This window comes from Balaenoptera physalus (assembly GCF_965194825.1).
Source record: "Balaenoptera physalus genome assembly, chromosome: 6".
In the NCBI taxonomy this organism is placed as follows: Eukaryota; Metazoa; Chordata; class Mammalia; order Artiodactyla; family Balaenopteridae; genus Balaenoptera; species Balaenoptera physalus.
Window position 1 is genome coordinate 16193577 of NC_138885.1, and position 14707 is coordinate 16208283.

At 36.2% G+C, this 14707-nt stretch overlaps 1 protein-coding gene and 1 long non-coding RNA gene across 2 annotated transcripts in view; one reads left to right on the forward strand and one right to left on the reverse strand.

Moving 5' to 3' along the window:
• LOC309662807 overlaps window positions 1-14707 on the forward strand; it is a 619026-nt gene that overhangs the window by 561981 nt on the left and 42338 nt on the right. The window lies entirely within an intron of this gene.
• DPP10 (dipeptidyl peptidase like 10) overlaps window positions 1-14707 on the reverse strand; it is a 685907-nt gene that overhangs the window by 112027 nt on the left and 559173 nt on the right. The window contains exon 8 of the mRNA XM_082465825.1: window positions 8204-8324. Coding sequence (XP_082321951.1) covers window positions 8204-8324 — 121 coding nt within the window. The remainder of the gene's footprint in view (window positions 1-8203; window positions 8325-14707) is intronic.

Here is a 14707-nt window from a genome sequence, read left to right on the forward strand (position 1 = left end):
TCTCCTGTGCCGATAAATATTCACCAATTCAAAAGCAGCTCTCTACTGAGCTATGGTAGAAATAATTAGCCTGACCATGGGATACCAAGTGACTATGCAACCCAAACTACCCATCATGAACTGACTCTTAACTGATTCACTGACCATAAAACTAAACACATACAGCTATATTCCACTCTAAGATAGAAGTGGTTTATATGGAACCGGACTAGAACGTATAAGTGAGCTGCCCATCGTATTGCATCCTCTGCCTAATCCTTTGTTCTTCATTTCACATCGATGCCTCAGGATGCCTATGCCTCTGACACCCTGACATAAGCTGGCAGAGGAGGAGTAAATGTAGGCCTGGATTATGGGCAGGTTTGCATGATGTACTTGAACACACTGGAACTGGACAGGCTCTGCACTATAATCTTACCCAGGAGTGGCATAAAAAGACTATAATAAACATAAATCCTCCCAGTTGGAAGACTTTTAAACAAGATATTTAGTTCTCTACTTCTTGCGGAAGGAGACTTGGCTTGAAGCATAGGTCCACCCAGACTCATGCATAGTAACTAATAAATGGCCACCTGATCAGGGATACGGAAAAGTAAAATTACAGAATTAGTGGCAGGAAGTCTAGGGAAAATAAGTGCATGGACTTGTCAGGAGGGGTAAAAATGTAAAAAATTTGAAGATATTAGTGCCCTGCTTAAGGGCCACCAGAGCACATCCATAGCAGGAGAGGCTCTCAATGACCAGACGGACAGTATGACCGCCGAGCGCATGCCAGTTTGTCTCTGGCTGCCAATGATAGTGATCATTACTAAACCCTTGACATGGCATTATTTCCCAGCAGGCCCAGCGGACTACCTGGTGACAAGTGGATTACATGGTAACTCTTCCATCAAGAAAGGGTAGAATTTTGCCATAACAGAAATCGATACATATTCTAGATATGGATATGTCTTTGCTGCCTGTAGCCCTCTGAGCACTGCTGTTCATGGACTTACAGAATAACTTATCCATTACCGCAATAGCCCACACTATGTCACCTCCAAACAGCAAATATTTTCTAGCAAAAGGAAGGCAATGGACTCAGAATGGCATTCACTGATTTCATCAGGCTCCCCACTAGCCGGGCTTGATAGGAGAGTAAAATAGTCTGCTCTACCTCGACTTAGGCACTATTTTTTTGACAACATCCTTGAAGTTGGGATGTTATCCTCCAGATATGAGTGTCCTCCTTAATGTCCACCAGAGTACATCCATAGCAGAGGAGGCTCTGTGTCCTCCTGCATAACCAGGAAGCACAGATCTAGGAGCTAAGGGGTGGAAGTGCAGTGTTCTCTTTCACTATCACATCAGTAATCCACTGGACACAACATTCTGTTTCTTATGCTCATGATAATGGGCTTGGTGGGTGTAGAAGTCCTACTACCTAAGGGAGGATTGCCTCCAACAAGGAAAATAGTCACAATTCTGTTCCTCTGAATTAGAAGCTGAAATTTTTCCCTGACCATTTGGGCTCAGTGTGACTGGAAAAATAAACCGACAGAAAACATCGTCACTGTGCTGGGTCAATGATTAATATCATCTGCCAGGAAGAAAATGTGCCTTTACTATATAAAGAAGGAAAAGGAAGAAGATATTCGGAATTTAGCAGATTCACAAATACCCTTCTGTCTAATCCCATCTCATTTTCCAATTCCACATTTCTACATGCCAATTTCCATTTCAATGGAAAACTAAAATGGTAGCAACCTAATTAAGAAGAGGAAGCAAAGGAATAAGATTTGGCAGGAATAAAGTTTTGGTTTGATGCACCAGGTAAATAACCTATCTAGTCAAAATGCTGACTGAAGGTAAATGGAAACAGGAATGAACAGTTCAGGAAAGGAGTTATGATTACCAATTAAGGCCATATGATAAGTTACTTCTTTTCTTAATGGGGCCATTTCCCCCCAAACCTTATACGAAAAACACAAATATTGGCTGTAAATTTCAGACAGGTATATAACTGGACTAATGTCACTCTACAATGAAATGGTGGCAAATGAGACTTTGTGTGCTCCTCTTCTGGGGCCACAAACTTTTCATTTGAATAATAAGAACACTCCCATGGTGTCTGAGTTTTTTTTAAGTGTGGCCAATATGAAACCAGGCAAATCAAATAAAGAGAAAAAAGTTAGTGCATGGTATTTATTTTGTTGGTTTCCACCCATGGAAATCATGTGGGTTTCGCTGTCTTCTTCAACCAAAACTCACTGCTTCTATTACTGTGAAAACTCCAGGGCTCCCTCCTTCTAGGCCCTAGTAACAGCTGCCCCTCTTCCCTCTTCAGGTATTAATGGCTAAACCATTACTAGCCACAGGTTGTATATTCCTTGTCTTTTACAAGTGGCCCCTTCATAGATAAAGCTGAATGCTATTTTGAATGTGCCATTTTTTTCCAGTAGTGATCCTGACGCTGATTTATTCAAGTAACTTAAAATTCAGGTGAGGAGACATGAGTGAGCCACGTAACACTGAAGAAAAAACATGCTGCTAATTGAGTGCACGTAAACTCTAAGTCTTATAAGACCTGTAGGTACAGAGAGATCAGATTGTGTTGCCCAAAATCAACACTCAGGGTTTCTAAGAAGCAGGTTCTATCCTGGGTGCTGAAGTATGCGTACACAAGTACTTCCCAAGAATAAGAATGGCCCCAATTTGAGGGCACCATTCAATAGAAACTGGACATCATCTACTTTTATTTATTTTAGAGTGATTTATGCCTAAAGTTGTTCCTCACAAAAATGATAAAATAGCAAAGTAGTATACACAAAGAGTTATGTGACTTCCTTCAGGTATATAAAAAAAGCTACCCGAATAGAAAGTAGATAAATAAAAGAATCTTTAATATGCATTTGCTTAAAAGTCCTCTTGAACGAGGCAAACATTCTTTAATTGCAACTAATAGGGACTTTTACTCATGGATTGACACTTCCTGTAATTATATTATTTACAAACAATGTATTTTTACAAATTGCATTCCATTCCATTTCAATGTAGGCTTGGCTCTTCACTGTCTTTATTACACTGATTTACAAAATCTCACTGCAGAGCAGATGGAGTTCTCAACACATGTGGTTTTATGTCACAGACACTTAAAAATATAGCCTCAACACAAAGCACTCACAGAAAACTAACTCATATACGACCATTGTGTTCAGATTAACAAGCAATTCCGAAAAGTAAGCTGATTTTATCCGTTTGTAGTTTATCAACTTAGATAGGATTTCCTGAGGATCTACTGTCAGCTCTGTGGGTTTTGGTTGATTTTTTTCCCCCTTATTTCCTGTATCTTACTGTCAACTTTCTTGAAAGAATTGTCTATGTTCGTAACCTTCTCACTTCCCATTTACAGCTCCATCCACTGCAGGCTTGCTTCTGGCACCACCAATTGACTGATTTTGTTCCTGTCAAATTCTGGTAGCAAATCAAACAGTAACTTTGGAATCCTCAGCTTGTTTGACCTCCTGAGACTTAGCATTGTTATCACCCTATCTTCCTCTGCCTTCCATGGCTGCATCTCTAATCTTTCTTTCTTTTATATGTCACAGTTCAGTTTTACTGGGATTTAGTAAGTACTCAGTAAATATTTGTTGAATCAATGAATGGATGAATGTGACTTCCTGTGTCTATGAGAAGGCACAAAGTGAATACAGGCAATTTGCATTATTCTCACCAAATAACAAAAAAGCAACAATCCCAATTTGTTGATAAGCATATTGTTTATCTTGTAATTTTTTCCTCTCACCTCTTTATTCTTGTCATTCTTAAAGCTCAATGCAAAAACCATTTCTTCTATAAACCACCCTATATTCCCCCAATGCATCAGAATTAATTCTATTTATACATATATTTAATATGATGACATGTAGTTCTATTTATATTTCTATTTACCATGCTCCAAATGGTTCATTATATAATAGTTGTTTACAGTTTTTCACTCCATTAAGTTGGAAATACCCAAAGCATAGAAACCCATATTCCTCATTGTATTGCTCTCAGATAATGTCTGACAAATATATGTGCTCAATAACGGTTAGATTGAATTTCAAAGAAGGACTCCTTTAAAATACGAGATTCTAAAATATATTTATAAATCTTTTAGGCATGTCAGTTCCATTATTCAAATAATTGAAAGTGACAGTCATTTTTTGTTTCTATTTAATAGATGCAATACTTCGTGGAGATTTTCAAAGTTGTAAACTTGGCAGCTGTGAACTTTACCTTTTTTAAACAAAATATTGATCTGATATTTTGTTTAGTTAAGTTACCACGTTAAATATGCCAATTTATATGAATAAGATTTGAGGTGCTTTGTGTAAATTATATTTAAAATGTTTCATTTTGCTCACGATGTTTTATTTTTCTTCTGAACTTCACCAACTCTTTTTTTGGGGGGGAGGGGCCGCTCTGCGTGACTTGTGGGATCTTAGTTCCCAGACCAGGGATTGAACCCAGGCCCTTGGCAGTGCCAGCGTGGAGTCCTAACCATTGGACCACCAGGGAATTCCCCAGGAACTTCACCAACTCTTTAAAACACAGTGTATTTTATTTGCTTTTACTTTCCTTAGGAATTGAGTAATACTAGAAATAGAAACAATTACACTTTTAAAAGACTTTAAAGACTCCACGTCAGTGACTGCGGTTGGGAGCAACAGGCACGCTCACAGGTTGGCCCGGCCCTAACGCACTTAAAATTTGCCATAAAAACATTTTATTATCTTCTATGTGACTCTTCTAATCTTTTCCTACGATAATTATAGAAGGTAAATTTCAATTTAGAAAAAGTAAGTGGAAATGTTACATGTTCCTTCTTGGGTTTCCCACACATGCTAATTCATATTGTAACTGATTTCTGCAAAGTAATAAAAAGGAAATCTCTACACTAGAGTATCACATACATACTGTTGGAGATCGTATGCATTGCTAGTAGGTAGTACTGCCTTTTCATGAGCATACTGAAGGAAAAGAGAAGGTCTGGATTCTGGGAGGTGCTGACACATTGGACACGCAAAGTGATAGTAAGTGATTAAGGCCCGTGTGGGACTTCTGAACCATAGGTTGGGGATGCCAAGCAAAATGCTGAGGGAAAATCAATGATGTATGAATTGCCTAAATCCCTCTGCCAAACCTTAGCACTTATTCCCTTCGTAAGGTCCGTCCCTTCTCTTGGAAATGAAGCAAGAATTGAGGTAAGTCCATGGACACTAGGGTTCAGAGTCTTTGGCTGATGAAACAGACCAGGGAAATCTAACACCTTAGGTACATAATGCACGCCATCCTTTAGGGAAGAGCGAAAGGCCCTGCACTGTAACAGGTGGAGTAGCCCAGGACGAAGCACTGACTTTGAAGACGCACATTCAAGTGTCAGCCCTACCCTCGTGAACGCTGAGGTCATGTCCAAGTCACCTATCCTCCCTGAATCATGGTTTCTTCAGTAAGTGATTAGATATACTAGCATCATAAGAATTAACTCACATAGCATATCTGGAATTTCCTAGTATTACCTAGAACATATGAGCCCAAAGGATTGAATTTAATTTGAATGGCAAAAACCATAATTTTTCCATTTCCCCCCTTTTTGGAAAGTGTCAGACTTACAGGGTCATCCCCAAAACAAAAGTTTTTGTTACCCATTTGTCCTGCTTATCCCTCAACACACTGTTCAGTTTCAGCCCCAATATATAGGTTTTTATTCTCTAATTAAGAAGATAACCTTATTTCCCAAATAGTGGTCTTTAATTTCTCTCCTTATAATTTCCTCAAATATGTAATTCCATACACTATATGAAGCCTTCCCTAAAGGACAGAGGCCCAAATCTTGATCAGTGTCAAGTCAGTACATTCTACATTGGGTTTACCTCTAGTTGATTCAAAATTTCTTGAATGTTAAGGATCACATTTTGTCACCCAATGTAGCATACTAGCACACTGGTAAGCACCAATGTTCCCGCTAAATTATTCCTCTCCTCCTTGAGTCTACTGTTCCTTCTGATGTCTACTCACTGTGTCTGCCACCACTATTTACTAGTGATCCAAACCAGAAGCCAAAGAATCATTCTTGACTTCTTCAATCCATCTCGTCCATTTGAACACTAAGATCTACCTATTTTACTGCCTCATCAATTTTAGAATCTTCCCTCCTTCTTCCTGCTTTAACCCTAGTCCTCTTGCTCATTATCTCTTGATAGAACATAGAAAAAGCCTTATAGCTGCTCATTGGTTCTTTTCACTATTCAATTCCAGCTTTACACTCTAGCCAAAATGATCTATTTATGCGGAAGATCTAATCTTGACACTTCCTTTCCTGAAAAGCTGTATTAGTTTCCCCATTTAATAGTGGAAAAATAATTGAAATCCCAGATAATTTTCAGGGTTACTGCCTCTTGGTTCTTGTTGCCTTCCTTTTCTCAAATTTTATGCCTCAATAATACCAAGCTGATTTTAGTTCCCTGGGCACACACTATGCTATTTAACCCTTCTATGCTTCTTCAAGCTTTTAACTCTTGCTTGGATTTTTCCTTCCTGGTTTCTTCTTCTGTGTTAAACTTCTTATTCTTTGAGGCTCAGCTCAGAGGGTTTCTCCATTAAGAAAATATTTACAAATCCCTAAAATGGGCTAAGTCTGACTCCTTTGTTTTTTCATAGAATCCTGTGTTTACTGTCATTTAGTACTTAGTACACTGCACTGGCATGGTTTCTTCATCTTTCAGGGTCTCCTACAGTACCAAAATATTTTGAACATAAAAGCTGTGTCTTTCCTAGCTCCTCTAGGTAAGAGGTGGTTAATTCTTACTATCTAGATTCTCAGAACTACCAAGGTTTCAAGTTTGTTCCTCACCTGTTTTTTCAATTCATTGGGGCGTCTCAGGCCCCTCTAATAATCCATCATTTTGAAATAAGAAAGCCAGAGTCAGTTTTTGACACTCTCAACCAAAGAACCCTACTAATCTGTTTGTGCATTTCATTTTGTAAAATTTCATAGTATAATTATCACTGATATTTCCACAGTAGGTTCCCCTACTCCTCAGAATAAACTGTGGCTTTTACTATTTGATGCTAGCTTATACACAAAATATATTATAGATATTAATACACATGTACACATATATGTGTAAATCTTGAGGGTTACAATGTCTCTTCCTTAATAATATAGTTCCACCCAGCAACATTTTCCTTTTAATGTAAAGTCCTGAGAGCAGAACTTTGTTTTGTTTCCTGATGTATCTCAGCACTTAGACAAGTACTTGGAACATAGTAGGTCTTCAATAATATCTGTCAAATGAGAGCATGAATGAATGAAATGAATGAATGAATAAGCTAAATGATTTACTTTCTTACATAATTAAAAGTAGCAACTCTGAGCTAGAAAGATTGCATTTGCCAGTACTGCTCAAGAGTAAAATTTATTCTCTGGAAGATTCTTACTTTATAATTTCTAATTTAATAGACTAACTTAGTTTAAATTTTGAGGTATTTTGCCAAGATCAGTTGTAGAGTCTGAAATGTAGGTTTTAAACTCACACTTTGAGTTTTTCCTAGGCAATCTGTACCTATAACTAGCTGATAATTGGTACATGATAAAATTGGATAGAGGTTTTCATCACCTGATTCCTTCTTATATTCTCAGCTATTATGAAAACTTGATTCAATAGTTATTATAAATAACTTTTTAGGTAGGTTTTATTGAATATTTTGGTCCCTATACAGTGGTTTTAAAATGTGACAGAATGTTCTTAATGGAAATGACTAATAATTAAGTGGCTTTCATGCACTTTTTGAATAGTAAAGGATTTTGTTTATTCCTTCCCAGACTCAGAAAAATTCAGCATCTAATTCCAGAGTGATGTAAGATGATTATTCACTTTCATTAGTTAAGCATCACCAAAAATAAGATCTATTTAGCCTGAACAAAATGTGTATATGTGTATATGTGATATATATATATATATATATCTCAAACATGGAATTATATAAGTAGATGCAAATCATAACCAGTCAAAACATGAGCAGATGCAAAGATATGAAAGCATGAAGGCAATTTTGAGAGGAAATGAGAGGAAGAAATAGTGCTATAAGTATTGTTATAATTGAACAGATTTTTCTTATAGATTTTGAGTAAAAATATATCATTTGTATTCTTTTGAAACTAAATCTATTCACTCACCTTCATATAACCAGTCAGCAATTCCATTAAAAATAATTCCTTCTTTTCCAGAAGATGTCAGTCGCAATGAACTACTCTTTATATCAGGTTGATAGTAGATATTATTTTCAAAAATATAAATCTGGATCAGGAAACATGTAAAACAAACAAACCAAAAAACCAAAAATATTAGGAAGCCTTTTTTTAAACTTTCATATTATAGAATAATAACTGAAGAGCTAAGTGTTTTATTATTTGCCTGCTTTCAATTTGTTTTTATTTAATGCATATTTTTTATTGCTTTCAATTATTAATGGCTGTTTCTTTCTCTATCATATTATATCCAGTTATCATTTAGAAATTACATGGTACTAGCTGTTGAAGCTTTTAAATCCATATTTTCAACAACAATGTTTCATCTACTTAATTATCTTTTTCTCATACCACAAGATTGGTTTGGGTTTGAGATAACATTCTGCAGGCTTAAGAGACTGACAACTGTACTAGATGCCATTTTAGTAACAGCAAACAACTCGAAAAACCTCAATTTGGGGTCTTTTACCAAAAAATGCATTGGTGATCAATAAAATAATCTTTGGAGAATGTCTCTGATTCTCTCCGGCTCAACTCACAGATCCACTAATGAAAGGAAACACTGGCAAAATTCCTTCAGATTGATAAGTGGAACACACCTTCCTATGCCTCAATCTTCCCTGGTAATTCTTTCCTAAATAGCATAGCAGTAATAATAACCTTGTGCTTGAGGATTCAAGAAAGAGTTTTAATATGAATACATTACAGACTCTTACAAAATAATATCAACATCAACATCAGCAACAACAATAGTCCCAATACAGGAACAGCAGTAGAAATTAAACAGTGTCTGTCCACAAGAAATGAACTATCTTTAATAGAGATAATTCAGGATAAAATTATTTATAATTCACTTTAAAATATTTTTAATGCCAAACATTTCAAACTGTTGGTCTGTGTGATATAACTGTCACAGAGCCATGTTTCATCCACTTGTTGCGGGGAGTAGAATATTGTTCAATGAAAGCCAAATTGCTATTTAGATTGACATTCTACTAAGAAGGTGAAAGATGGCCTAGTGCCCATGTGTTCCAGCATGCTATAGGATCATTGCACAAAAGCAGATAGAGCAAACACAAGAACTTCTGAAATAATTGTCTGATTAATCATGAGGTCCTAGATTTTAAACCTTGATGTGCACAATGATGAAGGCAATCTTAATATCCAGAACATTTGATTGATATTCTACTTTGATTCTGGTGATTTGGCAAGCACTTAACAGTGAGTGTATCTAGTTAACCATTCTACTACTACCTGTTGTTTATATTACAGGTGAGGATGACAATAAGAATACGAATTGTTGGGGGTGGAGAGTAAGAAAGATATAATAGGTGTTTAAACATGTGTTTATAATCAGGCAGCCTAAATTTAAAATCCAAATAACTTGGATAATTTGTTTAACCTTTCTATATCTCAATCCTCTCTTTTATAAGATGTGGATGTCTCACACCTACTTTAGAGATCTGATGTGAAGAATAAATGAGATGATGAATGTAGAACATGTAACACATGTGGCTATTGGTAGGAGCAGGGCTGACTTCACGCAAGATAATCTAGTTCAAAAATCTTAAACTTTTTGCAGGCGCTACAGAATCTAAATCAAAACAAAACCTCTACAGCTTCAGCCAATGTGTAAATTATCCCAAACTATTGACTGTTAGGTTGATTATATTATGTCGACTATATATTAGGAATAGTTAGTAGAATAGTAATAGCAGTAGGGGTAGTACTATTAGGAGGAGAGGGGGTGGTATTAACAAATGATATTCATTGCTTTCACTTCATTTAGAAAGTTTTCCAGTGATAAGAATATAGGAAATAAACTTATATTGAAAGTATGTGGGTCCCACTTAGGCAAAAGTTTGAGAACTATATCTCAGGTATCTTAAAACTGGATGGAAGTGTTTTTTTTTATGACTTTCACAACCCCTCATAACTGAGAAATAATATTAACTTTATTGTAGCCATTTAAAGCTTAAACTTTATGTGTTTTGTGTACTACCTCCTTTTGCCTTTCACAAACAGTATATGAACTAGGCACACAAAATCGGCTTTACTTGGAGGGAATCCTCTTTTTGTACCATAATCTTCTATTAGGACTTGTAAGTGAATAGAAATTCAGATCATCCACACTCATGCTACATAAGCACATGGGACTATTATCAAAAGTAAGGGTGACTTGAGACTTCCCTGGTGGTCCAGTGGTAAAGAATCCGCCTTCCAATGCAGGGCACCCGGGTTCGATCCCTGGTCAGGGAATTAAGATCCCACATGCCACAGAGCAACTAAGCCCACGTGCCACAACTACTGAGCTTGCGTGCCTCAACTAGAGAGACTGCGTGCTGCAACTACAGAGCTCACCCACCTTGGAGCCTGCACGCCACAACAAGAGAAAACCACACACCACAACTAGAGAGAAGCCCACGCACCGCAACGAAAGATCCCGCGTGCCTCAGCGAAGATCCCCCATGCCGCAACGAAGACCCGATGCAGCCAAAAATAAATAAATAATAAATCTTTAAAAAAAAATAAAAAGGGTGACTTAACCCAATGTAATATTGTTCTAAATCCTCAGCTTTTTGAGGGGAACAAACTCTAAGTCAAAACAATTAATAAAACCTCCACGATTTCAGCAGATGTATAAATGGTTTTGGATACCAAAACCATTGACCAGTAATTACATTTGTATTTGAAGAACAGATTGGATGACGTTCAAAATCCACATGAAACTGACATCTGTTTCAATGTAAAAGAACAAGCAATATGGAATCAGAATTTTAATGCCATTTGCTGAAAGCTGCAATATCGATATCCACAAGATCTTTTTTCTGTGGACCAAAAATTAGTGGCTGCCTTTATGAAAATATACATTTATAATCTTTAAAACCCTTTTAAATTACCAAAGTTTTTCCTTGAATTATATTAACTTCACATAATAGTCACAAACTCTCACCACTACTTTAGCAATATAGGAGCTGCAAATATTCCCAGGTACTATCTTGGCACATTGATGAAATTAAGCTGGATCCAAATGGCAATGATCAAGGGCTACGACTAGATTTAAATCACACTGAAAATACGGCAAACACTAATGCCATTTATCCTAATGTTACTGATTAAACTGTCATAATATTTTTGATGCCATCAATCAATTCCTTCAATGAGCCACCTAAACAGTATAACAAATAGAAATGGATAGCTATTTGACCATTTAATTTTTCAGCTAATAGAGCAAGCTGACTACCCACTTTTTCAAAATCCATGGTCTTAGTACACTTACAAAATAATTCAAAATTGGTAAAGTCACAACAAAGGCAACAGGAAGACAGCTGAAATACTATGTGCTGTGACAAACTGAGAAATTTGTAGTAAGTGACCCAGGAAATTATTCTATCAATGTGTTAATTGATATTACTCATTACCAGTGATTAAACACAATATGTGTCATTGCTGTGCAGGAGGCTTTAACAGCCGATTTTCAACTTTCTGCCTTCTCTTCCCCTGCTGCAGCTCCAGTAATGCTTCAGATGACGGATGCCCCAGCAGCCAGGATTGCTGGGTGAAGAGGTATGGAACAAACTCCTTCCCCAGCCCCAGCCAACTTGTGATGGACATATGGCAATAAATGAACATTTGAGGTTAAAAGTCATTAGGATTATAGGTTTGAGAGCAATTACAATGTAAATTACCCTACTGTGACTGATTTAACCAGAGACAATGCCTAATACAAACTTATAAGAGCAAACTCTTATGAACTTTCAGCCAGTTTAATTGAAAAAGAACATCAGAATAAAACAGAAATATAATTGAATGTTAGATCTACTTTAGCTGAAATATTACTGAAAAGCTATTCCACCTTCACTGATTTGAGTGATTTTTATGATAATTTTAAATTAGAAAACTACAAATCATTCAAAAATCCCCATGTGTTGTAATGGTGTAAGAGAATCTACAAAGTCACAGCCAAGTTGGGATAGTATTTGGGTTGCCTTCTACTGTGGCTTGCTTTCTGGGAAAAAGTGGTAATTAAGAAACTATCCCAGATAACATATATTACTGGCAGGGATGTGGTGAAAGGGGTCCTTTCCTATGTTGATTGTGAAAATATAAAATGTGATAAGCATATTGAAAAGCAATATGGCAACTAAAAACAAAACATACTCCATCTCATCAGCAATCCCAAATCTGGGACTTGTAAGAAAAAAAAAACAAAAACAGAAAACCACCAATATGTACAGAATGATGAAGAGTGATATTTATTTCTGCAGTGTTTATGATGGCCAAAAAGAAGAGTCAAGGTGCAAACCCATCAAAGTGCTTGCCTGGATGGATTATGATTCATCCACATCAGGTAGTAACACTCGGCTTTGAGGAGAATAAATTAGTGCTACATGAGTTGACCTGGAGGTGTTTCACTGAGATATTGGCAAGTGACAAAAGGCACAAAACAAGAAAATTATTTCAACATGAATCCATTTTTGTGCACCAGACAATGACAATACTAATACAAACTTACACTAGCAGGGGTCTCACCAACAGATATACATTGAATGTTGTCTTTTGGTACTCAGCCCCACACCTGCCCCCCGCACCCCATAGTCTTCTATTACTGTGTCATCAGAAACCTGAAATCTACAATTCTAAGATTCCCTTGCAAACTAGTCTTCTCAGCTTCTTTGCTTGATGGGTTCTAGTTACTTTCTGCAAATATGAGAAAGCTGCTAGTTAGGAACTGGAAGACATTTACCTTTGGCAGTGGCTTTTGCATGCCAGCTTCAACAATAGTGACTAAGTAGCAGTATATATATATATACATATATATATACATATATGTATATATGTATATATATATGTATATATATATAGTTTCATACCCTTCAAATCTATGCAGTTCTTATCTTTCAACCTGCCCTAATAGATGTGAACATTCAGACAACCATATCCTTGCTTCTTTTGGCTCCTGGACCACTAACCATACTCCAACTTCGTCATACTTCCTGATCCAATAGTGGCTCCAAAATTTGTATGGAATCTTTGCCTTTTGCTTTACCAGGAACAGATTTTAATTTTTAATTATTCCAGCTTATCAATTTCTTAAATAATTTATATTAAACTAAATATATGTTAATAAAGTGAATTTCATGTAATATTACTTTGGAAATAAATGACACAAAAAAGATTTTGCAGTGATTTAGAGTCATTATTAGATTCAGATGTTATCATTTTTCAATAAATAAGACAATTTTGTCATATGGACAGTATTAAAGCATATAATTATGTACATAATACTTTTTTATCAATAAGCCAACTTGAACTCCATCATATACATAAGACATTTAAATATTTTTTAAATAAATAAAAATGTTTGAAATATTTAAGCCATATTCCATTAATAGATATGATTCCATTGGATATGAAGTAAAATTTTCCCTTTTAAGCAATATGCTACATTTCAGTCTAGGAAACACTTGGAGGAATTATTCTTTAAAGACTTTAAGTGTAAACTTATAAATAAAAGGTCCTTATTTTGATTTATATAACAGATTCTTTTGGTAACATGAAAGAATATAAGCAGACAAAAAAAATCAGAGTATTTTGATTTTACAATTAGAATGGCTAAAGTGAAAATGAGAGCCAACAATAATGTTGCCAAGGATGTAAAGCAACTGGAACTTTCATCTCTTCTGGTGGGAGAGTGAATTGGTACAATCACTTTGTAAATATCTGTAACAGTTTTTACCAAAACAGAACATGTATATAACTGTAAAACTCAGCAACTACATCCAAGGAAATGTATATGGATATATATCCATTACAAAAATGTATATGGATATACATCCAATATATGGACATATATGGGAACCCAATGTATCAAGGAACATATACGAGAATGCTCATAGCAGTGCTATTTGTAATAGTCAACAATGGTGTTGCAAGTTATGATAATAATTACCCTTGTTGGGTAATAGTGCTAGTGAAACTGAGCAGGACACTGTGGGGCCCTACTGGGTATAAAAGCCCTTCTGTGTCCCCAGTTTCTTGTTTGTAGAAAAAAGGCTTTAGTCTCCTAGGACTTCCCTGAGTTACAAAGAACAGACTCAAGCAGTTAATAATTAGGGAAGTGAGGGAATGAAGAAACAAAGGAAAAGCAGTTAAGAAACAATAGTTTAGGGATAAAACAGAGTCCTAGTTCCTTCTTAAGGAATATACATAACAAATGGACACATATCTTTAAGTTGTTATGCAAAAACTAAGACCCCCACCCAGGTGGAAGATGGTAACTGTATGCTGACCACAAGCACATAGAACCAAGACTGGTTGGAACCGGAAGGTTGATGATTAAGGTTCCTGAAAGATCACCCTGTTACCTCACCACCAACCAATCAGAAGAAAGTCCATGAGCTGCAACCCTCACTCCAAATGTTGCCTTTA